Below are 26,167 nucleotides of genomic sequence, written 5' to 3' on the forward strand. Positions count from 1 at the left end.
AGACGGACAAGAATACAGACGTCCTAGCAAGAACATCTCCTGCACCAATTTTCTTTCTGAAGAATAAATGAATGAAAGAAAACTGATGAATATTAGTTTATTCCAGACAATTGTGGAAGCTCACACTAGCAAGATGAATTAGTCTGTATTCTTCCATGAAAATTAAAAGAGAATTTAAAATTATTCAACGTTAAAAAGTTGCTTTGTTTCATTATTTTATTTTCATTCTTTGAAAGTCATCAGAATGCAGTAAACTAAATTTCTGCAACTCAGTTTTTTTTGTATCAACGCATGATTGAACATTGATGGTAATAAATTAAAATATATTCCGTTATTACTGTACGATGAATAAGACGGACTGGAAAAGTTTTCAACTTCTTCTTATCCCTTTTGAACATTAGTTGCACAGTTGTTACTTACATTTTGCTGATGATCTCATTTTTTGTTTTTATTGCTTATATATTTTACCTTTGTTTTGTGTAATTTTAACATGTTCAGTAAAATATGTATGTGATGTTAGTAAAAGTAACCCTTTTGCAGGTTGGATATGATATTTTGACAACCAACAAGGTCTGTCAGGTGAACGCGCCACAGATCAGGTGCTGATCACATTGATGAGAAGATGACCACATGACCTCACACTAAGCAGCATCTCGTACCTCTTGCATGAGGTCAGGAAGTTCAACCTGCCTCAGAAGGTGCCGATCCAGTTCTCCTCTGCAGTAATCCAGTCTGTTCTGGGTTCAGTCGTCACTGAGGGGTTTGGATCGGCCACCAAACAGGACAGGAACAGACCAACAAACATTCAGGACTGCAGAGAAAATCACTGGTCTCAACCTGCCTTCCATCCAGGACTTTAACACAGCCAGAGTCTCTCACCTCTAGTGGGCGCTACAGAGCACAAAACAACCAGACACAACAACAGTTTCTACAGTTCACATGCAGCCTCCTATTTTTAATATGTTAATATAATTGTGTCACTGTCAAAATAAATCCTGCACATAATCATCTACTCCATGTATATCCATTCAATATGCATTTCTTTGCACCATTTGTAGTTTTTATTTAGAGTTTTTATTTATGCTGTTGTTGATTGATGCATTTTTCACTTGCTTGTGTACATAATAGTGTCTACTCTTTAATTTTACTTGTTCAGCTTCTTGTTTTTGGCTGTTATTTTAATTCCTGTGTGTGCACACCTCACAAAAATAGAAATGCAACGCTTTTGTTTTGGCTCCCATTTTTCATCAGTTAAAGAAAAAGATCTAAGACTTCTTTTGTACACATAAAAAAGTTTATTTCTTGCAAATTTTGTTCATAAATGTGTTTAAATCCGTGTTAGTGAGCAATTTGTCGAGATAATGCATGCACCGGATAGGGATGTCATATAAAGGGATAATTGCACAGGTGTGTCTTGGACTGGCGACAATAAAAGGACACTATTTCACAGAGGGCTACAGTTAACATTTTTTTCCCAGGAGGAAAAAAGATCATGACCTGCGTTACTCTGCCTCTGACTGGCTGGCACTAGTTGGAACATTTGGTTGGCTTGGTTAGGTTCAGGCATGAGGAGTGATTGCCAGCCGGGGGAAAAATGTTTATTTCATTTAAATTCAACTCCTGAAAAATGTGAGCAAAAACAAGTATACAAGTATACATTCAGAGCTAATTTTATATTCTAATTGTAGATTATTGTCGTGTTCTGATGTCTCAGTAACTCACAGGAAACTCTGTGTGGTCACGTGCGCCTGTTATTGTTTATATCTTATATGTTCATTAGGAGGATCCAACTGATCATCAGCCAATCTGGTGAACCAGTTTTATCCTACTTTAGATTTTAAAGAATCCACATCATCTTTGGATCCACTTCTGGGATTTCAGATAAATGTGCAAAGGTCACAGCCATGATATTCCGTTGTGTCTCACTGAGAAATTATGTGTGACATAAGTGCAAATACATAATAATGATTTTGTCCAAACCGGACACAAGTGGTGGAAAAAAGTTTGGTATTTCCCAGATTTCTTAGAGGAAAGTTGGTGACTTTACTTCATAGTTCAGCTGTGAATTCTGCCCAGAGACACTGTGTGCAGTCACTGCCGTGTAAACCCCCGAGCGCTGGTTGTTAGTATCAACAAGAGAAACCATCGTCACTTTCCTCTCTCCGTGATCAGAGCCTCAGGGGTTCTCATGTTATCCCCGGGGAGCCTGTTGTTTGGCTTTCACAACAATGAGCTCATCGCTGAGTTCCCCTCTGCATCCAGCCAACCTCCAGCTGAAAGATCCAGGACTCTGCACCGGGCCGCCGTTCCAAACCAGCGAGTGTGGAGCCCCGAGATAATGAAACCATCGTTAATCTAGCGTACTGACCTCTATCACAGGCTGACATAACGAATCACAATTAATAAATCAGCAGCACAACAATGTGAATGCTTCAGTAAAGAGTTTTTAAGAAGCTGGTCAGATGAACTGAGATATGTGTCCTCTCAACAAAGTGTGAGTGTGTGTGACTTATATAGTGAGTGTTAATAAGGACTAAACTTATAAAATATAATGATCGAGTCATTACATATTAGTAACTATGCTGTTCTGCTCTCCATCTGGGTCATGTAATGGAAAAATCTGTATTTAAGTTATTTTGGGGAGGTACAGGGAAAAAGAAGGGCTGTGATAAGGGTTGTTTTGTATTTCCTGTGCACCCCCATAAAACTAGACTTTACACAGCTGCAGCAGAGAAGAATATTTAAAGAATATATAAAAAAAACAATTCCATACCAAATGCAATAACCTGCTAAACTTGCTAACATGATTCAGACTGGAGCCTGTTATTGTTCTCTGCACTGTGCATGTTCTGTGTGCTGTAATTTAATGTGATGGATTTTTTTTAAAACCAACCTGTGAAGCCGGAAGCAATTTTTTTTTTTAAATAGTCATTCATTCATTCTTTCATTCATACTGTTACATTAGTGAAATACTATTCAGCTACAAGTAAAAACACTGGTGTTCAAAAAAATGCAAAGTATTCTTCAAAAACTAGTCAGACTATTACGCTGTGGTTACTTTTAACCACTGATGTTTGATATATAAACTTTATCAGGGAGCCACATTCAGATTGAGATCTCATTTACAAGTGAGACCTGAGTACAGAGAAAAAAAAAACAGGATAAAATAAGAAAAGATGAATAAAAGTAGAGTAACAAAAGTATAAAAATAACAAAAAACAAAGATTTAAATATACATTTTACAAATATGCAAAGCTGTCTTTCCAGGAATGCTATTTACTGTGAGCACATTTACAGTCATCCAGCCCTGAGAACAGGTATTATGAATAAAATCTCAGAGGCACAGTAGAGGTGATAAATAAGGTAGTATTTTTTGGATTAGTCCTTTAATGCATCATCAATTGCAATCAATCAATCAACTGTAGAGGGCTTTCTTCAGCCTATTACCCCCAGTTCCTGCTGACGCTTTTTATTTTGCTTTTTTTCTGCGACTGTATGTGACGGTTCTCGTCGGGTCATTCGCAATCAGATCATTTTTTGGCTACAAAAATGCAGATGCAAGGTTTGGATATTAATTCAAATTGCACTTGAAAATTTACCCATAAAAGTACAAGTTCCCCCAAATAGACTTAATCAGAGTGGTTGTAATTAGTTACTTCCACCTCTGCAAAACACCACAGTGTGATATAACCTGGGAGGATTTGACCTCACATGACACTGCACAGCATTGTGCTATATCATGCAGTACAGTATGCAGTGTCATGTGAGGACACACGATACAATGTCATGTGAGGTTATTTAACCCACTGTGACATAAAGCAACAAAACATTACATAACTCAACCTGGTTTGTGTTCATATCACAAGTGTTCAGGTCAAGTCAAGTCACTTAACTGGATCCGTTTTCATGAACTCAGCAATGTGTCCTGTTCTGTGCGTCAGGTTTGATAAGAACACTTTTGGTATTTTTGTGGTCAGACTCACCTGAGGACTGACCTCATGTACATGTTATGATGGTGGAGGACGCCGGAGCACAAGGAGGACATACATCTCCACACAGAGAGGCCCCACCCACGCCAGGACTTGAACCCATGACCTTGTCGTTGTGAGGCGACAGTGCTAACCGCTGCTCAACTGCGCTAAAATCTAAATTGTGGTGTGCTGAATGGAACCCTGTTTCCCTCTGTGACATCAGTGTTAACAGTGTAACTGATGCTGCTGCTGTCTGTGTCCCTCTCCACCTGTCTCCACCTGTCTCCGTCTTTAATTTGGCAGCTGCTCTCCTCTGTGTGTGTGTGTGTGTGTGTGTGTGTGTGTGTGTGTGTGTGTCGGTGATATGAAGGCACACACACTCAGCTCAGGTTGCACGATCTTATCAAGTGATTAACAAATCCTGCATGGTCATTACTGTGTGTGTCTGTGTGTGTGTGTGCTGCCTAACAACAGTGAAGCTGTTTGTTTTGACTGTCCACTGAAACTGGGCCACGGGATAGTCTGTCATCTGTGTGTGTGTGTGTGTGTGTGTGTGTGTGTGTGTGTGTGTGTGTGTGTGTGTGTGTGTGTGTGTGTGGACAGAGTAAGCATGTTACAGTATGTTTATGTGAATTAGAGAGAACTTGGTATTTTAAAGCTGCAGAGGCAGAAATACAGCAGCTTCTTTTATAACAAAACTTTTTTATTTTGTTCACTTCATTGCTAATCAATATTTTACTCCCCACATGACATCATCTTTATTTAGAATCCTCCAAACAGCCCGTGAAGGAGGACGGCTGATCACAACTATCTGCCTCAGTCGTGTCTGTTGCTGCCAAACAGGACAATCGGCCTGATCTCACCTGTGTGTTATTCTGTCCACAGTAATTAGACTCACCTGATCTAAACAGGTGTGTCATCGCACTGAAAGGTGAGAGAGTTTATTGAAATAAGCTTAGTCATGGTAAAAGTGGCTGATCCAGTTATCTTGAGTGTTATAATCTAACTACAATCTCTGTGTTTGTATTTATTGGAAGGATGCCGCAGATAAATGTCCTGAATTCAAATGAATGTTTAGTATTATGCAAACTACTACCAGCAAAGTCTGTCTAATAACAATAATAATAATGATCTAATCTATTTGAATATCTTTTATATAAGACTGCCCTGTACCTAAATGCAGCACTGTATGTTAAGCTCTGATGATGCATTTCACTGGTTTTTGCTATAGTTTTCTTTTTAATTGACTTAAAGCTAACTTTGAGAGAAAACATCAAATATTAAACATTTAAATTAAATTAAAAGTCCATAGGCCTCTCTCACAGCAGACATTTTGTAGGAAAAAAGACAGTAACTGGTAACAAGTAACCAGTGGTGGAAGAAGTATTCAGATCTTCTAATTAAGTTCTAAAGTAAAGGTAGTAATGCTACAGTGTAAAAATAATATTATACTGTAATAAAAAAAATAATACTCGTCACAAGTAAAAGCCCTGCGTTCAAACTCCATGACAACATAACAGCAGAAAAGTATTTTAAACAGCATCAAAATATACTTAAAGTACAGAGAGTGAAAGCACTCATCATGCAGAATGACTCATTTCAGATTAATGGATTAAAATTAGTGACACATGAATCTGTTTCATCACTTCAGTGTTGCAGTTGGTGAAGTTGGAGCTAATTTTAATCGCTTTACTGCTGGGTAGATTAGCCTATGTAATTTATTAGTGGATGAGCATTTTGTATCAACAGTGTAAATGCAGTCTCAGCTACACCTGTTAAATAAATGTAGCGGAGTAAAAAGTAAAATATTTACCTCCAAGCATAAACATAAAGTAGCATAAAATGGAAATACTCAAATAATGTACAAGTACCTAAAAAAATGCACTTGTTTGCTTGAGTAAATGTACATAGTTACATTCCAATTTAATTTAAATTTAACGTAATTTAATTTTGCAAAATTGAATTTAATTGAATTTAATGTAATCTAATTTATTTCCTTTAATAAACATTGTGTGCTACCCAAGTGCCTTTGGTGTGTAGTCCTTTATATTATTGTTTCACTGTTTATTTATGAATTTAGTTATTTGATTTATTATTTCCTGTTTTTATATTTAGGCATTTATTTATTTTTCCTGTTGTTGTCTTATTACATCTTATAATAATTTTATTTATATTTAATCTTATTATATTTGTTTTTGTTTATCAGAACTGAACATTGTTGAGTATTATTATGTGTATAAAGACTAAAAGATATCAATAAACTTAAAAAAGACACCGTTTCTCACCATAATGACTTACAGGATGTTTTTTAATCACATTGGTAGTAATGGGCTTCCATACACAGAGACTGCATTTGACGTGAAACAGACAGAGCAAAATTAGAAAATTAAAACAATGCATTCAGTTATTTCCCAACTGCATGAGTGTGTGTGTGTGTGTGTGTGTGTGTACACCTTTAAGAGTGTGGCGGCAGGATTTGGCCTCACCACCGCTGGGTTATCAGGTCAAGTTCGTTCGCTGGCCTTTGGCGCCCTCTCGCGGTCAGTACCGGAACTATATTCCTGTAAAACTTTAGCTATGTAACATAAATTGGTTTCGATTATGTGCGTCGTTGTTAACCAAATCTGTAAAACAGTTATTAAACCTCGACTTTGAGCGGCATTAGTAACTATTAGAAAGGTAGTTACGCGAAGATTTCCACTTGTAAGTCAAGAGCAGCGCTGTGTCTTTAAAACCACCAAGCGCGGGTCATTATTTGGCAGGAAGTTAGCCGCAGCCAACAGGAAGCCGAATAATGAGGACACACTGAGGTGCAGGAATTGGCAGAGAACTACGAGTCCAAACACTGCTCTTTACACTCGTTACAAGTCCTTCTGAAACAGGTAATATAAATAAACTGTGAGTTAAACGCGTGTGAACGGTTACTGCGGTGTTTAGCTGTGTGTCGTCGGTGTGTGAGGTGTGTTTCCATCGTGGGGGGGTTCAGCGCCTGCTATCAGACATGGCTCAGTGTGCTTACATTACTCCATTACATTACTCCACACCAGAGTCACACAAACACACCGACCTAACCGTGAACAGTGAGGTTAATGTGATGGACGTCCTGAACTGTGTGTGTGTATCATGGTGGCTGCTGTGACTCAGTCAGGTAACTTGTATTTACATCCTGAGTGCAGTTCTAATACGCTTACTGAAGCTTTGGAAACGCATGAAGGATTTATTCATTTGGGTTCTTGTGTTACACACACACACACACACACACACACACACACACACACACACACCTGGCTGTAACCTCACCTGTGATTATCTTTAACCTTGATCACTCCACTCACAGGCAGTGAAGAGGGGTGAGACCTGGTGGACCCCTCAGACAGGAGCAAAGTGATTCAGTTATGAATTATTATCGTTTTTGCGCAGGAATAGAAGAGTGCGCAAAGTCACATTTGTTGTGTGTAGCCAACAAATATTTAGGGTGTTTTTAGCAGGTAAATAACTAGATTTTTAATCAGATTTGAAGTTGATCTTCTGACATGTTTTTAAGACAAATAAAAGACTCTGCCTGGAATAATAATTTGTGTTACTACAAAGATTCAGTTACCTTATTAAAAAACTTCTCTGCCTTAAAGGTCCAGTTTGCTAGGGATGTATAATAAATCATTGGCCGATAATGGGAAAAGTATATTATTATTTATTAATCCAGTATTGAAATTATAGCTGGGGCTGCATGATATAGTAAAAAAAGTCATATAGTGTTTTGGACTTTAATTTTAAGTGCGATATGATTTGTGGTAGGGCTACACAATTTATCAAATCACAATATGGCTTTCTGCGATTTCCAATTTGCAGAAGGGTAAAGATGAAATGTGTGTCAAAAAACTTTTCAATTGGTGAATGTCATGAGGCAGAGATGTCCTGTCCTACAAATCAGATACCACTGTCTTGAAGAACTCTTTGTTTGGTAGATCTGCAAAAAAAAAATTCACACCGTAGTCATTTTAAAATGTTTTTCAATCAAAATAGGGCCAGAGTATCTCTGCAGCACTGTAGTGCCTCATCCAAATGCTGTTTTCTCGTACATTTTTCCTTTATCAAAAAATTGTGATTTCGTTCTGGTTCTGTGACTTGGATATTGCAGTTGGCCATACTCAGATTTTGATAATACTGGAATTAATTGTACACTCCTCACTATAGCCGATAAATATTGTCTCTGATAATATCTAATTTGACAGATTATGTCAACGCACTTAGTTCAAATTCTTAGACACAATGCTTTATAATGGCAGAAGTATATTTGAGGTTTTTTTTAATGAACTTTAGAAAAAAAAATAAGTGATCATTTCAGAACTGAGAACGGTTCTTTGTTTTTGTTGTAACACTGATGTCATTTAGACTTGGTTCAGTCAGAGCTGTGGAATATTAAATCATCCATCTTTGCTCAATACGTCTGAGCCTTTCTGAGTCTCAGGTGTTCATAAACTACAGGCTTGATGAACTTTTTAGAATAGAAGAATGTGAAATGGACACTGGACTTCAAGTTTCCACATTGCACATGTGTAAGTTGAATATAGCACCGATGCTCTGCTTCCAAACTGGCTGTAATGTCACTCTGTAATGCTTGGAGGTGTGTGTCTCAAACTCAGATATATGCTAACGCAGAGCAGGTGAATATGAAAACAGCCTTCTGTACATGTACCGTTCTGCACAGTGACGCTGAAACGTCCAAGTGAAAAGCACAGTTTGTTTTTTTTTTGCAATTTGTCAGTCTTACGTAAAGTAACTAATAGACTAATTCTTGACTCTTCATCTTCCTCACCACAGGAGGAACAGGCAGTCATCCACCGGTGTATGTGAAGACAAGTCAGAGACAGCTATGGTGAGTAAGACATGAAAAACAGAACACTGTTAATACAGTGTTGTAGGTTTGGGTGAAGTTATATAACCAGTTGAGTGATTAGACATGGACAATATTATATTTGTATTTTTCCAGTAATTTATTTGGTCCATCGTTTTCTGTAAGATTGTGTCATTAAGGATAGATTGGCCTTGTGCTCATTGCTCTCCTCCTCTTCCTCCTCTCTGTGCCAGTCTTCAGCGGTGGATCTCAAGACCAAGGAGGAGAAAGATGCAGAGTTGGACAGACGAATTGAAGCTCTGAGGAAGAAGAATGAAGCTCTGGTCAAGAGGTACCAGGTATGGATGTGCTAGGTTTTATGCACACAGAATGTATTTTCGTATTAACTGGTCAACTTAAAGATCCAGGACACTGAAAGATAATTGTCATCAGTTTTACCAGCAAGTCCTTCAAAAAGTCTGAAACTGTTTCACAATAAACACACTTTATGGAGAAATAGATATTATGTCATTAGACATAATATTTTTCCTATATCATAATGGGTGTTGAGTTTAAGTAAGTGGTAGTCAAAGGGTAAGTGTGAGTTAAACAATTGGATGTGAAGTGACTTCAAATTGTTTAACACACACCTACAAGTTTATTATCTTGTTTATACCGTGGTCATTTGTCAACAATATGAAATAAAAGCACTCACAGATTTATTTGGTGAAGGTTTTGCACTCAAGATCTAAAGTTATGAAGCAAAGGCTTACTGTTTTCATGATAAGGAATAATTCTTGTTCCTCTTACAACCAAACTCAGCTGGCTTGCCACAGTTGATAACAAGTAACACCGCTTCTTAAAACAGGAGTGATGCGAGTGAACAACTGTCCACATATGAGTGATGTTGCAGCTGCGCACTTGAGACTCCTCCCTCTGTAGATGAGTAAATTAGTGTGTCTGAGTTATTTATTCATAACTAACGTAATTTAGAAAATCAGTTAAATCAGCCGAGTAAGTTTACTCACTTGTTACTCCCAAAAGTTCCCCTTTTCTTTTCAAACCACGTTCTTTACGATGAAATTCCTCTAAAGTGGCTGCCATGTTAATTAGTGTCTCGTCCTCCCTTTCGACTGCTTTGATGAGTCAAGCATGTCACATTGTTTTTGAGCAGATAAAATAGGTCGGAGTTGTGTGAAACTTGGTTGAAATAGAACCAGGGCAGGCGATTTTTCAGGCAAGCTGCATGTCTCTCAGCCTGTGTGCTGACGCACAGAGCAGGTTAGGACGTCCTCATTTAGGAAAACTGAAGCAATCAGCTGTTGGCTTGCTCGCTAAAAAGAGATGTGAGCTTTGACAGCTGTGCTCTTTAATGTTGCTATGGATACACGTTGGGTAGCAGATGAATTTCCTATTAAACGATTAAACTTGAGCCGAACTACGTGTGCATTAAGTGGTTTTGACGCACACCTGCTGGCCAACCAGAGAAGAGTATTCACCCAGACTCTGGTATAAGTATTGCAACACCACACCAACTCTTCATTTACTTTATTGCAGCTGAGGGATGTGGAAAGATCTTTCCATAAGCGCCGGCTGCCGGCCAAACAGATGACTACCCATTGAAGTCTGCCCGGCTTCTTTTATCAGGCTGTTATATTGATTTTGATTCTAATAAAAAACGTTTGATTAACAAGTTGCGATTTGTTGTGCGGTACATTTTCCAACCACAAGCCTCAACTTCAAAATTATATGAGCGTGATGATTTAGAGACATGCCTGTCTGTCTCTCATTCAGCCCATGTGCTGGGACTGCAGGCCCTCTGCAGCAGCTGTGGGTTTGACTCCTATCTGATCTCCTCAACAGACACACTACTTAAAACACAGGTGGCAGAATTAAAAAGTCCACTGAGAGCGCTGCATTTCCCAGATATGTCTTACAGGCATTTATGGGCTTAATGAGTGAGTGAACAAATGAATGAATTATCTGAATTTACGTTGTGCTTTTTACAGCAGAACCATCTCTAAGACACACTGCAAACAGCCGATACTGTTGAAGTGACAGTCCTCTGTCATATGAGGAAAATGTAGGCAAGAACTCAGCTTTACACTGTAATCAAAAAGCTTTTGTATTTCTTGCGATTGCAGTTTCTTGCATACTAACTAATATCAGAGGCTCTGAGGTGAGATATCAGGAGAAAAAATGTTGTATCAGTGCGTCACTAATGATTCCTCATCAGATCTTACCACGTCAAAACTTTCATGTAAAGCCAGAAAGTCAAAAATGTTTGAACAGGTGTTTGACTTTCCAGGTTTAAGTTTTTAAAATTAGTTTTAAATTGTAAATTATATTACATTTGTATTCACTAAGGTCCTTAAAAAAGTACCTTTTTTCTTCAACCTGCAAGGGACAAGCCATCACTCTGTGTGGCTCTTAGCGAGTCATAGACCTGACATTATGTCATGTTTATGGTTTGAGTGCAACAAAGTGATACGTTCGCTGTCTTACAAAATATGGATTCAGTGTCTCCTAATTCCAAATTGCATACTCAATGTATACAATACATACCATATATTAATGGTCTGGACTCTTTCTGCAATTAGTATACCTACCTATAAAATCAACATAAGATTTTTACAAACTGGAAATGTTACAGTATGTGTGCTGATACATTTTAATCAGTCTGTGATTTCAGAGTGACACTGCTAATGCTGCTGACTTTACAAACAGGAGTCAGAAATGTTTTGTCAGGGATGTAATTTTTATTGTGTGTTATGGAGTGGTCACAAAGATGGTCTACCACCATCCCCATATTGTTAAAAAAAGTTTACAGCTCCTTCATATCCTTTGTGCACTGCATTGTGGGAGAATCTTGTCCATCAGCAGCATGCTTATTCTTTTTTTATTTTATTTTTTTTAATTGTGCGTTATGAGAATACTCATTTCCCTCACTCTCTGTCACTCAATGTCTACAGGAAATAGAGGAAGACAAGAAGAAAGCGGAGCAGGAGGGCATTGCTGTGACAACACCAAGGAAGCCCCGCCCCCATGAGCCAGAGGCAGACAGGAGGAAGACGGAGAAAGAAAACTTCACCGTCACAGTCGACCTTTCGAAATCGACAGGGGTAAGACGTGACATGGATCCTAATGTTTTTAAAATCAGTACATTCAACAATGCATATTAATCCAAAACATCGTTTGAGGCAGGTGCTGGGCCAATCGAAGACAGCAATGAAAACATGAATGAACGTCTGCACACTGAAGCTCCCTTAAGTGCAATTTATTGGCAGATTCACCTCACCACAATTGCACAGACGCACACATTGATCCCTTAAAACTAAAGAATGAATATCAGTGTACAGTGAAGCGTTCAAGCTTTCCATCATCTGGTGATGTTTTGTTGGCTGTAGAAAAGGTAACCTCTTTATTTCATGATGATCCTGCAGACAGAGGACGCAGCCTATAAACTCTGACAGCTTCTCATTACTGTGATCAGTTTACCCACCGCACACCTGCCTGTCTGGTCTACCCATCATGCCTTGCATCAGTCCCTCTGCCCACTCCTTGTGTCCACGCTGGTGTTACACGTATAGGCTGGCAGTTGCATGTGGTATAACCTGAGATATATTTATATCTGCATACATAAAACACTTTGTTACACTGATGCAAAAAAAAGGAAAGAAAAGTGATTTTTCAGTTTTGCTGTAAAGCAGGTATATTGAAAGCATAAATTCTATAGTGTATGTAGAAAAAAATACAACATGGAGAAATAGCATTAAAACAATCAGGCTGTTGGCGTAAAATTAAATCATAACATAGTTAACCTAATGAGAGTTTATGAGATGAGAGTTTTCTTATTAGTGTGTGTTCCCTTCAGTTATCCATGTAGCTTCTGCAAAGATTTGATTTGGCAAACGTTTCTGGCAGTTGTATTGGAACAGAGCTGAGATGTTCTGTACCTGTTAAAGCAGCAGATTCTTCTGCAGACTGAACTTCAGTCAACATGTTAAAATACACAAACGTCCTGGAAAACAAGCTCTGTCATCGCTCTGTGAGTTTATCCAAACCTTTATGTTCAGTATGCAGTCCATTTCAGTCTGTTGCATCTGTTATCATGTTGGATGAGTTATGCAAATACATAACAGTCACCCAGCACCATGTAAACACATACTGAACATGTGGGTCATACCATTAGTCTCCATTTAAACTGGAAAAAAGGAGTGCAGCTGGAGTGTGTTGATGGTGGCTTCTCAAAGGTTCTTTGCACAGTCTGAGAAATTAGTTCAGTGTCCAAAACAATTTCAACATAAGGACTTTTCACACTGAATATTTTTATCTCAGGGCTATCCTTAACCCTGGACTAAGAGTTAACCTGGGATAACTTAGCCCCTTTTCACTCACACGTTTGTTAACCCAGGGTTAAGCTAAGCACAGGGCTATATGATTCACACTGCCCTTCTTCTAGCTCTGTGTTAAAGCCTCTGTACATCAACGCAGGTGTTTTGCATTAACCTGGCTGATTATCATCTTCCTCTTCTAATCTTTTAGTCCTGTTTCACACAGGCTGCTTTCAGCCCTGGGGTTTAGATTGGTTCCTTATGTTTATGACATCATATACTCAGCCCGACTGAATCCGTGTTTTTGAGACTGCTCTTGCTCACTGCTGTTTCAAAGCAAGAAATGTTCAGATATGGGGTTTACTGCTTAGTTTGCAGTTGTTAATTTACACATCCAGCAGTTACAAAGCAACGTGATCATTCATTATGAGTCGTGTTTGTGTCCACTTGATGAATGTCTGTCAGTCCAACTTTCAACCAACTCCTGAGGGGAAATCTAGCACTTTAGCAGCTAAGTGCTCCATTATTTTCACCAGATAGTCAAAAGTTAGACACTGTGAGAGCAGTGAGAGTGAACCAAACAGGAAAGATGTGGTTACCACTTTATTTTGATACATTGGTGCCATAAAAATAAAGATTACAGCTACTCTAACTGTCAGCTACAGCACTCAGTTGAATGATGACCATAGTACTTGTTATTTCTAATCGGCCTCCTGTGGGCCGCAGCAGGACAGATGAAGTTGGTGTTAATCAGGTCGCAGAGGGACGGTGTCTGAACCGTCGGCTCCTGCGGAGGTCCAGATTGCCTCAAAAACACTTCTGATGACTGCAGACCCCTGATGTTCAACCTGCAAAGGTTAAAAGACAAAGAACACGGTGGCGTCTGCTCCACATGTGCATCTGTCTGAATGGATATTGATTCAGGGTCAAAAGGTCAAATGTGGTTAATTAGTCTGTTAAACCTTTTCTGCAGCTTGACAACAGATCTCTGATCCCTGTGCTTAAAGAACTGACTCTCTGAGTTCATCATGTTGTAGTTTTGCATAATCCAGACCCTGATTAGTCTTTTTTACTCTTTATATGGAATCAGTTTTACAGATCGAGTCTGTTTAAATTAAAAGTACAGGGGTTAAATTCAGGACAGGAAATTATTTTTCCCCCATTGGCCAACTGGCTACTGTTTTTTCAGAACTGAAAAATCTTTACCACTTTATTACCGGACGAATATAATGGTAGTCGAGTGAGCATCCACAAAACCTCAGTGGAAGAGGTGCTTGATATCCAAAGTACTCTTGAGTAATAGTAGAATAGAAAATGACCTTCACATTCAATGATTCACAATCTGTCAGACTGAAAATAAGCATCAGTGCAGAGCAGTGGAACCAACCAACCAGCTTCAAAAGTGAATTTACACTGTGGTTTATTGTTAGTGTGAATTGGTTGCAATGATGCAGTATTTCAAAAGAAAAAAACATATAATCATATTGTTTAAATACAATAACACATACTTATTTTTCATTGGTAGAAGGATTTTATTTTTATCTTAATCATCTTCTCTCTGTAAGGATTAGCAATGACAGGATTCACTATAATACATGAAAAATTCCAGAAATGTATTACTATTTCAAATTTAAATTATCATTTGAACTGTGTTTGATTACTGAGCTTTAATAAACTCCCAGTAAATACTGTCAGCATCAACCAAAATTGGCAACAGTCCCCCAGACACAGGCACAATGTTTGTTTTGCGTTAATGAAAACATCAACATTGCAAAGGACAGGATGCCATTTCAGATAAAAAAAACTTGGTGAAATGATTTCAGTACTTCTTGAACATTTTCAGCACATTTTAAGAGATATAATGCTGATAGCCATGATAATTTCGGTCACAATAATTGTGAAATTTAAATTTTCATACATTCAGAAGTTTCTTACCATCAAGTTATGGCTGAAATAATTAAAGTATGATCCTCAGTGATTTAGAAGTTCTGTCCGTACTTTACTCACTGTTTGTGTTTCCTGCAGGAGAAAAGAGTCGTGAACGACTGGAAACCGGGGACGCCTCGTGGCCGGAAGACATCAGAGGGCAGCGACGGCCATGGGGGGCCAAGCGAGGGTTACAGAGGGCCAAGCGACGGCCACAGCCCCCCCAGGAGGACGGGATCGGGACGATTAGGTCGTGGAGGTCAGAGAGGAGGAGGAGGAGGAGGAGGCCGCCAGGACAGGAGAGAGCGGGAACCCAGGACACCCAGAGATGGAGAACCCGGGGAGTCTGGAGGACAGGGACGTAGAGGAGGGAGGAGAGGAAGAGGAGGGGAAGGAGGTGGAGGTGGAGGAGGCGGAGGCGGAGGTGGGACACCAGGTGGCATAGACAGGAAATCCAAGGTGAGCTTGATGAACTTGTGTTCATAAGCTGTGAAACTTTTATCGATTGATGTGAAGCGGTGGATTATGATTAAGAGTGTGTTCAGACAAACAAAATCTAACATACCTGCTTCTGTGATTTTTCCTGAGTTGTTAAATTCTGTCTGTTTTAAAGGGTAACTTTGGTATTTTTCAACCTTGACCCTATTTTCCCATGGTTTTGTGACTAAGTGACTAATGGGACCAACAGTTTTTGAAATTGTTCCAGTTTTTGGGGAGAGTGCTGCAGCCAGCAGAAGAGAAACTGAGCTAGAACGTAATCCTCCTAGGCTAAATAGGATGCAGTTTGAAAAATACAGAAATTACCCTTGAATGCACGAGTGTTTTCTGTCTGAATGCCAATGTCCCCATCTTGTGTTTCTAAGATAATAAATTGTAATCTGTCACTAATGATTGCTGTCCTGTGTTGCTGTTTTTTGGACAGGAGTGGGAGGAGAAGAGGCGGCAGAACATCGAGAAGATGAATGAAGAAATGGAGAGAATAGCAGAGTATGAGAGAGGACAGCGGGTACGAGAGTCGATGTTTTTAAACAGTATTTTATAGATTTTCAGCCCGTCAGATGGCACGTGTTTATAGATCATTGGATTTCTCTTAAGACCATTTAAGAGACGACAAAGATTCCTTCCATCAGTTTTCTCAGACTCATGTTTGTTGATTTGTCAATAGGCTTTCATTAATTTATTGATCAGTGCAGCTCATATTTTGCCTTTTTTTTTTCCTCTCAGAGCATCATTTTGTAGTGATCTGTCCCTTCTTTGTCCCAGGTTAAATTCCTTCTGTTCTTCTTTGCCATCTTTTTTTTTCTTTTTAGAATAAAAAATATATCGTAATCATATATCATCCACACCAAGAATGACACCCATAATGATAACTATGAATATGTGGTTTTTGATGTCCTCAAATGTCTCAAATTCACACTTAAGAAGCTGAGGAGAATTTTGACTTTTTTTTTTTTTTTTAGGAAAAAAAAAAAGACTTGAACTGATTAATCTAGTTTTTTTGTTTCAAAAATTGTCCACACAACAACTATATCGACAGCTACAGTGGTGGATGATAACTATAAAACACTGGCAGCCAATCAAAATGCATAAAATATTGTGGCATACATCCACTTTACAACAGAATATTAGGCTGCAAATTACACAATAAAAATTTAATTTTGCCTTAGCCATACTGTCCAACAGTCTTTGGCACAGGTGGGATCTCTGTAGTTCATTTGGTCCCTACAGATGTCCTCATTTTCTGTCGCCAGGATACCATCAGATTTATGTTGACTCATATGAAATCATGATTTAAAGATGATGATGTTCGGAGCAGAGTTTTGGCTTCTCCCAACTACTATAATCTTTAAAGAATTTCGTGAGTCCATCCATAAACTTTCTTTTTTTTCTCGTCTCTGCAACATACAGCAGTAACAGGTTCAGTAACAGAATCCATTTGCCTAAGCTGCAGACACAGCTGTAGTTATTATTGTACATCAGTGTGGATGCTCACATCCTTATTGTTAAAGTTATTGTTATAGTTATCTTTCTTGGTGTGGTTCGGGCCTTTAGAATTGTGTTTTACATAAAAGCAAGCTGTGCTCTGCAGAAACGTAGAGGAAACGTCAAACTTGACTTGAGCATCAGATTTACATTTCCTTCTCTGTAGCCGGATGGAGACAAGCCGATCCGTAACTTCCTGGACGACCCGAGACGTTCAGGCCCAGCACCAGACACAGACCGCAAGGAGGGCAGCAGGAGACATGTACGAAACTGGGGAGGGCTGGACTTTGACAACGTGAAGACAGGAGCAGAACTGGAGAAAGAGTGGACCGTAAGTCATGTCATTCTTTACATAAAGGGGTTTTAAGAATTAGTCTTTTTCCGGCAGTGCTATTAACAACCTCCTACTGTAGCGTTATTAATATCTTTCACCGTGGATTTCACTTTGTGACCCTTCCTGTTCCTGTAGAGTCGAAGGCCTGGTCCAAAAGGCTCTGTGGACATGACCATGTCCATGACCGGCCGGGAGAGAGCAGAGTACCTGCGCTGGAAGAAGGAGCGAGAGCAGATCGACGAGGAGAGACTAGCACGCCATCGCAACGCCACAGGCCAGTGGAGACGAGAGTGGGATGCACAGAAGACGGAGAACATGTGAGAAGGGGGGAGGGATCTTCAGTTATTTATTTATTTCCATTAAGGAAACACTGAACTGCAAAGCTTAAAACGTGTTGTCAAGAGTTGCTGCTGATCGAAGCCTCTTTTCTGTTTTCTTCATGCCTGAATTTGCGTATTGCGTAAATGGTGAATTCTCTCACCATTTGGCTTCTAGCACTTCCCTTAAGTTTTACTGAGTACAGTATTTATTTGATCTGGAGCTACAAATAATGTTTTTCATGTATCTCAAAGGGAAATTTAGCCAACAGACGATGTAAACAGCATCATGACAACTAATTAACAAAACCAGAATTCACACTTTAAGTCACAAAAGGAGAGTAAATTTTTACTTTCTAATTTCTACTAATTAAGATTCGTGTGAACCTACTTCCATAAGAGAACATTTCAACAATATGAGACCATTTTGTACCAAAACACACATCAAAAATATATTGAGGGTCAGATAAGCTGTGTTTGCACCCAAAGGTACCCAGAACTTTAAGTCCCCGGAACTGATTTAAGAAATTAAAGGGTTCCTTCATCCCATTGTTGTCTGTGTTTCCACAAAGATTAGGCAGTTTAGTTCACTGACATATGAAAAAGGAAAGGCTGTTTTTACATGTCAGTTTTTGTGCACAACTTTACAATGACAGTGACAGACGGGCATCAGTATTTGACATTATTCATCATTATTTGTCAATGTTGATGGTGTCAAAGCAAAATGAAGAAAAAAAACAAACTGGTTTGTGGCTGTGAATTTTTAAAGATGGTGGTTGAAATAAAATGCTGCAAGTACACAACCAGTCAGAAATGTGGGGCAAACCACACCCCTGAAGTTTCTCTACCTTTGGGAAGTACTATTCTTTGAGCAGGGAGTTTTTAAGGGGGTAAAATAACATCCCAGAACTTAATTTATGCCCTGGTCCCTGCAGTGGAAACCCTTTTTTGACCAACAAGAATGTAATGCTAGTTTGGTGCTGGTGCCAGTGTTGGTTCACACTTGGTTCAACTTGAGGACCATCGAAGAACCGGCTTGCTTTTCCACAGACTAGAGAGCTAAGTCATTCATAACTGTACACACCTCTGGTTTCCCAGCAACACTCAGACACAGTAGGTGGCGGTAATGCGCTGTATTAACTGAAAGCTGAAAATCTCAGCCACACTGGTGGATGTTTCCTTTTGGTTGCTCATGATAATCCCGCCCCCAGCCACTGATGTAGCAGTTCTTACTCTCAGGGTCCAGCAGAGAGTTGGTGCCACTCTGGCTACAGTTTTAAGGTCTGACAGCCAGTTCGCTGGCTGTCGAAACACAAAGAACTGGTTCTAAATTAGGCTCCAGCTCTGAACCAACCCTGGAACCACCTCAGTTGAAAACTGAGTTCCTCTAAAGGTTCCAAGTCCCTGGGGAAAGTATATTTATGATTTCACAGGTGTGATGTGGAAAAAGGTTTGAAATCAAATTTATGCGAACAGTGTGAAGACGTAAAATTGGTTTGCATATTTTAGCTACCAAATGGGCCAGTCTTCCTCTAACTGCCAATTTTTGACATGTTCAGTCTCTGTGGTTTGCCACTGTTCAGGCACTGTGTCAGCTCTTATCTCAGGTCTAGCAGAGATTTAAATTGGATACAGCTGGAATAATGTCAGTAAACCTGGCTGTGATCCAGCACTAAACCAGTGAGCTCAACAAGCTAAACCTTAACACTGAAAATACAGTCTATCAAGTCTCCACTGAGGTCCTCATCAAACAAAGACAGGGGACATGTTAGGAGAGAAAGTGCTTGTCGTCATTTTTATTCCAGCTGACAGGCACTCAGAGTGGCGTGATGACAAAGACACGCTGATGCTTGGCGCGCGTGTGTGTATGTGTGTCTGACCCTGCGGCTTCTTTCACAGGTTCAAGGAGGACCCATATGTGGCTGCAGAGGGCAACACACCCGAGCAAGGCAGCAGGAGAGGCAAGTGCACTCACACACACACACACACACACACTCTGCTGTTGCTGTGGTTACACAACAGCTGGCGGGACAGCCCCTCCATCCCGTGTCACACCAACACGTCGCTGTTGCACACATGCACACACATCATAGGACACAACAGCATCTCCCTCCTCCAGCTAATTAAGGCCGTTATGTAAATGAGAGTTGATTAAGCTCGTTATGTAAATGCTTGCTGTATTTCCCCGGAGTCCACATCAACCTCTTAAGCCACGGTCGTTCTGATCTGAGCGGAGCCTTCAGAAGGACCTCGGCTCTACTTTATGGGTGCTGACTGACTCTCTGTCAGTGAAGGCAGCAAAGCCCAAAGTTATGTCTTTAAAATTTATGATTTATCTTCACCTGGAGCCAAAAATCCACCCAAGAACCCAAGAATTTTTTTTTTTTTTTTTAGAATGGATAAACATTTTAGCAAAACATATATTACAATATATAACATATTTTAGCTATGTTTTACTAAGATGTTTGCACCTGTTCCTCTCAGCCATATACACATTATAAACAGCTATCCTGGGGATAATTAAAGTTACTGATTTGAATTTGAAAGTCAAGGAAGGAAATGTGAGGCTGTAACAAAAGTAGTAGTTCTGAGTGACAGTAGTTCTGGATTTGAAAATAAAGGCCTTGAAAGTAAAAAGAAGTTGTCTCCTTACAGTGTCAGCAAGGGAGCTTAATGGCTTGTCTTTGCTCCTGTATGTTGGTGATTTCAGTCATCCACATGATAAAGTAATTTACTTTGGGACTGTGGTAATCCCAGGACATGACTGCGCACAGTGTCACAACAGCCAAACTCTGTCTGAGTGGCTTTGCATCTTTAATGATGCTCTTTCTTCCTAGTGGTTGCCTGGTGCTTGAAGTGCACATTTAAGCAGCACAACTAGATATTATCATGAAACACCACATGTCAGTCTGGACCAGGGACGTAGTGACAAATACAGAGGTGGGTAAACGAGTAAACTCTCAGCCTCATTTCAAAGAGGTGGATAAACTGAGTTTGCTTGGGTTTATCCCCGACTTTGCCCCTGGTCTGGACCACTGACTGTAAATAAATATGGATGACACGTCTCCACTTCCTCCCACTGCACAAAACTGACGCCAAAATATCCCATCTGCCATCTTGTGCTGGTGTTGTCATTTGGAGCCAGTGTCTGTGTCGTAGTGATCAGGGTTGGAGCTGCGGTATCGAGGTCCCGCCCTGCAGCCGAATGACTCAATCGTGATCAGAGCTCAACTGTCAATCAGGTGAATCCCCCCTTTTTATAGCATCAAATAACTAATTAAAAACAAACCGATCAGAAAAACAAACACTTAGTGTGACACAGTGCGATAACTGTCTTTGAGAAACATTTATTTGATGTCTACTTATTTTTTTTTTAGTTTGGCACATGTCCCCTCTGCTAACATGGAGGGGGTGGGGTTTATGACCTGTACTGCAGCCAGCCACCAGGCGATCCTGATGTTTTGGCTTCACTTTCAGGGAGCTGTAATGTTGTCCATCTTTATAGACGTCAGTGGTCTGGACCGATTAAAACCTCTAAGATAATAAAGATGAAAATAACAAAGGTGTTTAGAGTGAGTTAGTTAGTTCCTAAATTTATTAAATTTTTTTAAATATATTTGCAACACTTACAAACTCAGTGTAGACGGGATGAAACGTTGCCTCAGTCAAAAAAACCTCATCAGCACCTCTCCATTCCCCAGACGGCTTCGTTTTCCTGATGAGCTTTTTAATCTAATATATTATCTTTCCGGGGCTACATAAAGTAATAGTATTACAATTTTGCTCAAGTGCAAAAACATTTTTGTTTAGAGTGCTTTTTATATTTCCTGTACATGTAAGTGTTAATTAAGCTGTTATTTTAGTGCAGCATGAAAGTGAAGATGGTTTTATGTCCATTTAAAATTTCCAAATGCAGGATTAGTCAGCATTTGCAATAAATTAATTATGACATAAACATTAAAAAAAAATAAAAAGTATTATGTGGACCATGACTCAAACATAAGGTTATTTAAAAGTTAGACTTTACTTGATAAAACAAGAAGTGGTTTCACAGATTTCAGCAGCCTTTACCCACAATACATCTCTTATCTCAGTGTCTCACAGGCATTTACTTCAGTGGTGATAATAAGTGTTGGTTCAGTTGAAAGATTAATGATGTTTACATGGTTATGATGTCTTTGATTTATTTTGTGGACTAGGAGTGTGTGCGTGCTTGTGGTGGACGTACAGTAATGTGTTTGTGTGTGTATGTGTGTCCTCTCTGCAGCCCGGGGGCGTAACTCTCGTACAGAGCCTCGGGGCAGGGCCTCAGGTTAGACCGCAGCATGGGACTGAGATTAAACTGTGTGTGTTTTTTGTTCCATTTGTGTGTCTGTCTGAAGCACAACAGCTGCACCCAAAACCAAACTCAGCCCTGACTCACAAACCTGACTCGGCCTCCAGAACACACACACACAGAAGCCCCCAGTAGTTTATCATTTTCATCAACGATGTACCATGTGGGCATGCGCAAGAATCAGAAACTTAAAACCCAAATTAACCTGTTTTCGTTTAAGGTTTTAAAAGTATGAAAACATCTTAAAGATCACCAATACTGCTTTTATTTTTCAACTAAGCCATGATGGTTATGTGCTGCATTCTTAAATTGGTACATTAGAACATGTCAATATTCAAAATGCTCTTTTAAACACAAGCCAACCTTGAACCTGAATGTTTTTAATGACAATAATTCCTCTTTTTTTTCTTCCTAATTTGCCCGTTTTCTGTTTTCTGTTTCTGTTAAGAGCTTAAAAGCCTTATTCTGTATTTCCACTGGATGGTATGGCTCAGCTCTGCTTGACGTGTTTCTGGTACCCGGCCCTCGTCTCAGTTTTGTTTTCCACTGCAGCTGGAACCTCCTCTGGAAACCAGATAAATCTGAAAGCTCATGTTTCATTTGCTTTGGCAGGTGTGTCTGGCCAGTGGCCACTCACCTGTCCTGGATGTCTTGGGCCAATCACAACTGTTTATTTGAGGCTGGGCAGTTTTGATTCGATGACTGAGGGGATAAATAGAGAGGCATGTCACTGGTCCAGATCTGTGACTGTATTTCCTGCCTCAAATGTTTTTAGAAACATCTTGGTGTACTGTTTAGCTGTATTAGAAACTTTATGATCAGGCTCCCGTTCTTTTCCTGCTTGAAACTGCCCCAACATGCATGGATCATTCAGAGCTATGTTACACATTTTGTTGCTGTGCTTGGTTGTAGGTCTGTCAATTGAAGGGCAATGAAGGGATCTTTTCCTCTGCAACCAAACAGAGGAATATCTGCACTTTGTCAGCTGACCAGAGTGTGACTGTGAATAAAAAAGTTGGGGTCGCAGTGTGCAGGATGTGTGTCACCCAAATGAATATTCTAGTGATGATTCTCTTGTGAACAGTCAGTGGGACTTGGTAATTGTGTAAAAAAAAAAATCACAATACCAGTACCCCTGAAGTGATATTGATACCAGTGAGAGTTTCAAATGTCAAATGCACAGCACTCAACTTCACCACACCACAGACTGTATGGTTTGTAGCTGCAGCTGTAGTGGGCCAATCACATATTGCATTAAACACTTGCAGTGATCGACTGCATTGAAACCATACAAACAGGAATTTCTTTCTACATCTGGATACTAAAGGGATTGAATGCTGGTATCGTTTATTTGAAGTTTTGATACTGCTGGGTTATTTCAGTTGATACCTGAAAGGAGTACTGATACCCAGCTCTACCAATCAGCGGTCTGTAGTGTTTGCACTCGGCTGTTTAGTATCGTCTCAGCTCATTTGGGACCTCAACTGTGATGATACCAAAAAAAAAACCTGCCAGGTGCTATTCACAACTTTTAACAATGGAAAACCTGGTCTCCCAATGCTGGACAATCGGAGATCTTGCTGTCCACCGATTGTCTGGGGATTTCTAAATGCAAAGTAGTTGCTTGAACGACCCAATAACAAACTTACGTCCCTGTGTTTTTTTCAATGACATGCCTTACTGGACATGACAGCCACAACTTTGCCATTTCGCCGCCCCAGTATGAAGGGCCACCCCAAAGACTTAGGTGGCTCGGCAGTGGATGTTTTTTTTTTAAACTCTCTAGTTCTTTCCACCCAGTTGTAGCACCAAAAGCTTGGAGAATGTCCTCAGTCTCTTGAGCAAAGCATCTAACTTGTGAGTCTATTAAAACCCAGAGAAGAGTAAATGGAGATGAGTTGAGGCTAACTGTACCATGCAGTGGAAATTAAATGTAGATTTCTATTACCTGCACCCTGGATTTGGGTCTTGCTCTGCACAGTAATATATGCAGGCCTTAACTAATTTTTAGTCTTTTTACTGCTACTTATCACAAACATCAACCCTACAGATAGTGAAAGAGGAGGTTTGACCTCAAACCGAGTCCAGTCCTTCACAGGGTTTTGCTTTGGAATTGGGTGAGCATCTGTAAGGATTTGCTAATCTTTCCCCGAGGCTGGCAGCACTTCAAAAAGCTTCTGACTGCGCACACACCAACCTCAGGATGTCAAACAGCGATTGTAAATAGTTCTCTGCGTTTGTGCTGCCTTCTCGGAGTAGCTCGTGGGTGATGTTTGCCTTTTCTCTGGCCCGAGATCCAGTGGAAAGTTGACTCACCAGTCATCAGTCAAATCTCCCAGGCTGCGCTGTGCTGCGAGAAGGTTCAAACAGAAGCTGAGAATTATTTCTAACTGCTGTTCACTCCTGTTTCTTTGTGTCTCACTTTAACTCGAGAGTATATTACAGATTATGGCATTACACCTGCCCCACATTAAAGCCTGCGCTCGCTTTGGCTCTGTGTGTGTGTGTGTGTGTGTGTGTGTGTGTGTGTGTGTGTCTGTGTGTGTGTCTGTGTGTGTGTCTGTGTGTGTGTGTGTGTGTGTGTGTGTGTGTGTGTGTGTGTCTAATTTCTCATCTCTGGAATGACTTGAGTGTCCTCTTCACAGCCCCGAGCTGCTCTGTTCAATCTCTTCATTATCATCCTCTCAGTTTTTTTTCTTTTCTCCTTGCTGATCCCTTCATTTCTTTTGTACTTGTATCTTTCTCTTTCTGACCTTTTTTATCACCTCCTCTCCCCCCCTTCATGCTATTATCCTCCTCCCCTCTCTGACCTTCTCTCTCTCTCTTTACTTTCTCCTCCTCCCTCCTCTCACATCTTCCCTTAACTTTGACAGGTTTTTCCTTCCTTCACACCTCTGTACTTTTCTCTCCCTCTTTCTGACCTTCCTACATCATCTGTTCCGTTTCTCACTTTGACTGCCTTTTTATTTTCTTCACCTCCTCTCTCATTTCCTTCCTCTGCCACATCCCTTTCATGCAAGCATCTTTTTTTTTTCTCATCTTCCACCATTTTCTCAGTATTTCTGCCTCATTTTGTCCTCTCATTTTCCTCCATTAAGAATTCAGGGGAGAGAACGAGTGGTCTTCCCCACCGTAACACACTGATTAAGACTGAAATAAAAATATGTAATCACTTGAAGAAGGTTTGTTAGAAATTACCACATATAGAACATACAGCCTCCTGATGTGGTGCTCACAGATTATTTGTGGAAAATTTTCAAAACATCAGGGGAGTTGTACCTTACATTGTGTTTAATTATTTTTTTTTGGCCAGTTAAGTTTCCTTTTTGATTATCATTTTTTGACTGTGTCTGAAACAATTTTGACTTCTTAAACCACATGAACACTGTAACCAGATGAATCTGCCGAGCTTATGTTTTCATTTGATATAATTAACAGCATGTTGTATACTTGACCTTCGATACTGAAATTACAGCCTTTTAGCATTTTCTTTAAGCTGTAGTGATTAACTGAACAGCAGTGTTTCCCTCTGTGTTGCACACAGTATAATGTGAACCAGTCTGTAGCTCTATTTATCCTTCTTTAAAATCTGTAGTCTTTCTTCCACTTGCCATCATCCATCAGCCACTAGCTAACAGACGTTTGACCTCCTCCAAGAGATCAGATGGACTCGGCAGCAGTTTGACACTGTAGGACAGACGCTGTCAAACAAGACTTGACACTGACGTTACGTAAGACATCAACTCTGAGATTGGAACAGCAGGAAGGGAGAAACAGCTGAAAGAATGGATGGCAGGGCCCGACAGTAATGGTTGCCGTTAGCAACCGCTGTGAGAAACTGGTGACCAGTTCTTGGCCTTTGGTTGCCATCAGTCGTAACCACTTTTTAACAAATAAAAATAGGAACAGGACATCAACACATGCTCTCAAAATAAATATATTGTTAATATTTGTTGCATTAATGATATTTAAATATTGCTGTTGGAACTAAACAACGCTGCATGTGTGATCCGCCAGCCTGGCAACACTTTTAAAAGTCAGTGTTAAAACTTTTTCCACACTCTTAAATGTCTTAAATACAGTTATTAGAGGACTCCACTCTTGGATCAGTACAGCACATGATTTGTATGAC

The 26,167-nt window shown here is 39.8% G+C and overlaps 1 protein-coding gene across 1 annotated transcript in view; it reads left to right on the forward strand.

Annotated features, from left to right (window-relative positions):
* The first annotated feature begins 4,012 nt into the window (after positions 1-4,012).
* The window catches only part of ccdc9 (coiled-coil domain containing 9), a 42,136-nt gene continuing 19,981 nt past the window's right edge, over positions 4,013-26,167 (forward strand). Inside the window, exons 1-10 of the mRNA XM_084716298.1 lie at positions 4,013-4,104; positions 8,793-8,847; positions 9,060-9,164; positions 11,778-11,927; positions 15,165-15,524; positions 15,988-16,071; positions 17,215-17,379; positions 17,518-17,699; positions 19,599-19,660; positions 21,967-22,011. Of these exons, the coding sequence (XP_084572424.1) occupies positions 4,013-4,104; positions 8,793-8,847; positions 9,060-9,164; positions 11,778-11,927; positions 15,165-15,524; positions 15,988-16,071; positions 17,215-17,379; positions 17,518-17,699; positions 19,599-19,660; positions 21,967-22,011 (1,300 nt within the window). The remainder of the gene's footprint in view (positions 4,105-8,792; positions 8,848-9,059; positions 9,165-11,777; positions 11,928-15,164; positions 15,525-15,987; positions 16,072-17,214; positions 17,380-17,517; positions 17,700-19,598; positions 19,661-21,966; positions 22,012-26,167) is intronic.

This window comes from Lutjanus erythropterus, chromosome 4 (assembly GCF_056507025.1).
Source record: "Lutjanus erythropterus isolate fLutEry1 chromosome 4, fLutEry1.hap2, whole genome shotgun sequence".
NCBI classification, from domain to species: Eukaryota; Metazoa; Chordata; class Actinopteri; order Lutjaniformes; family Lutjanidae; genus Lutjanus; species Lutjanus erythropterus.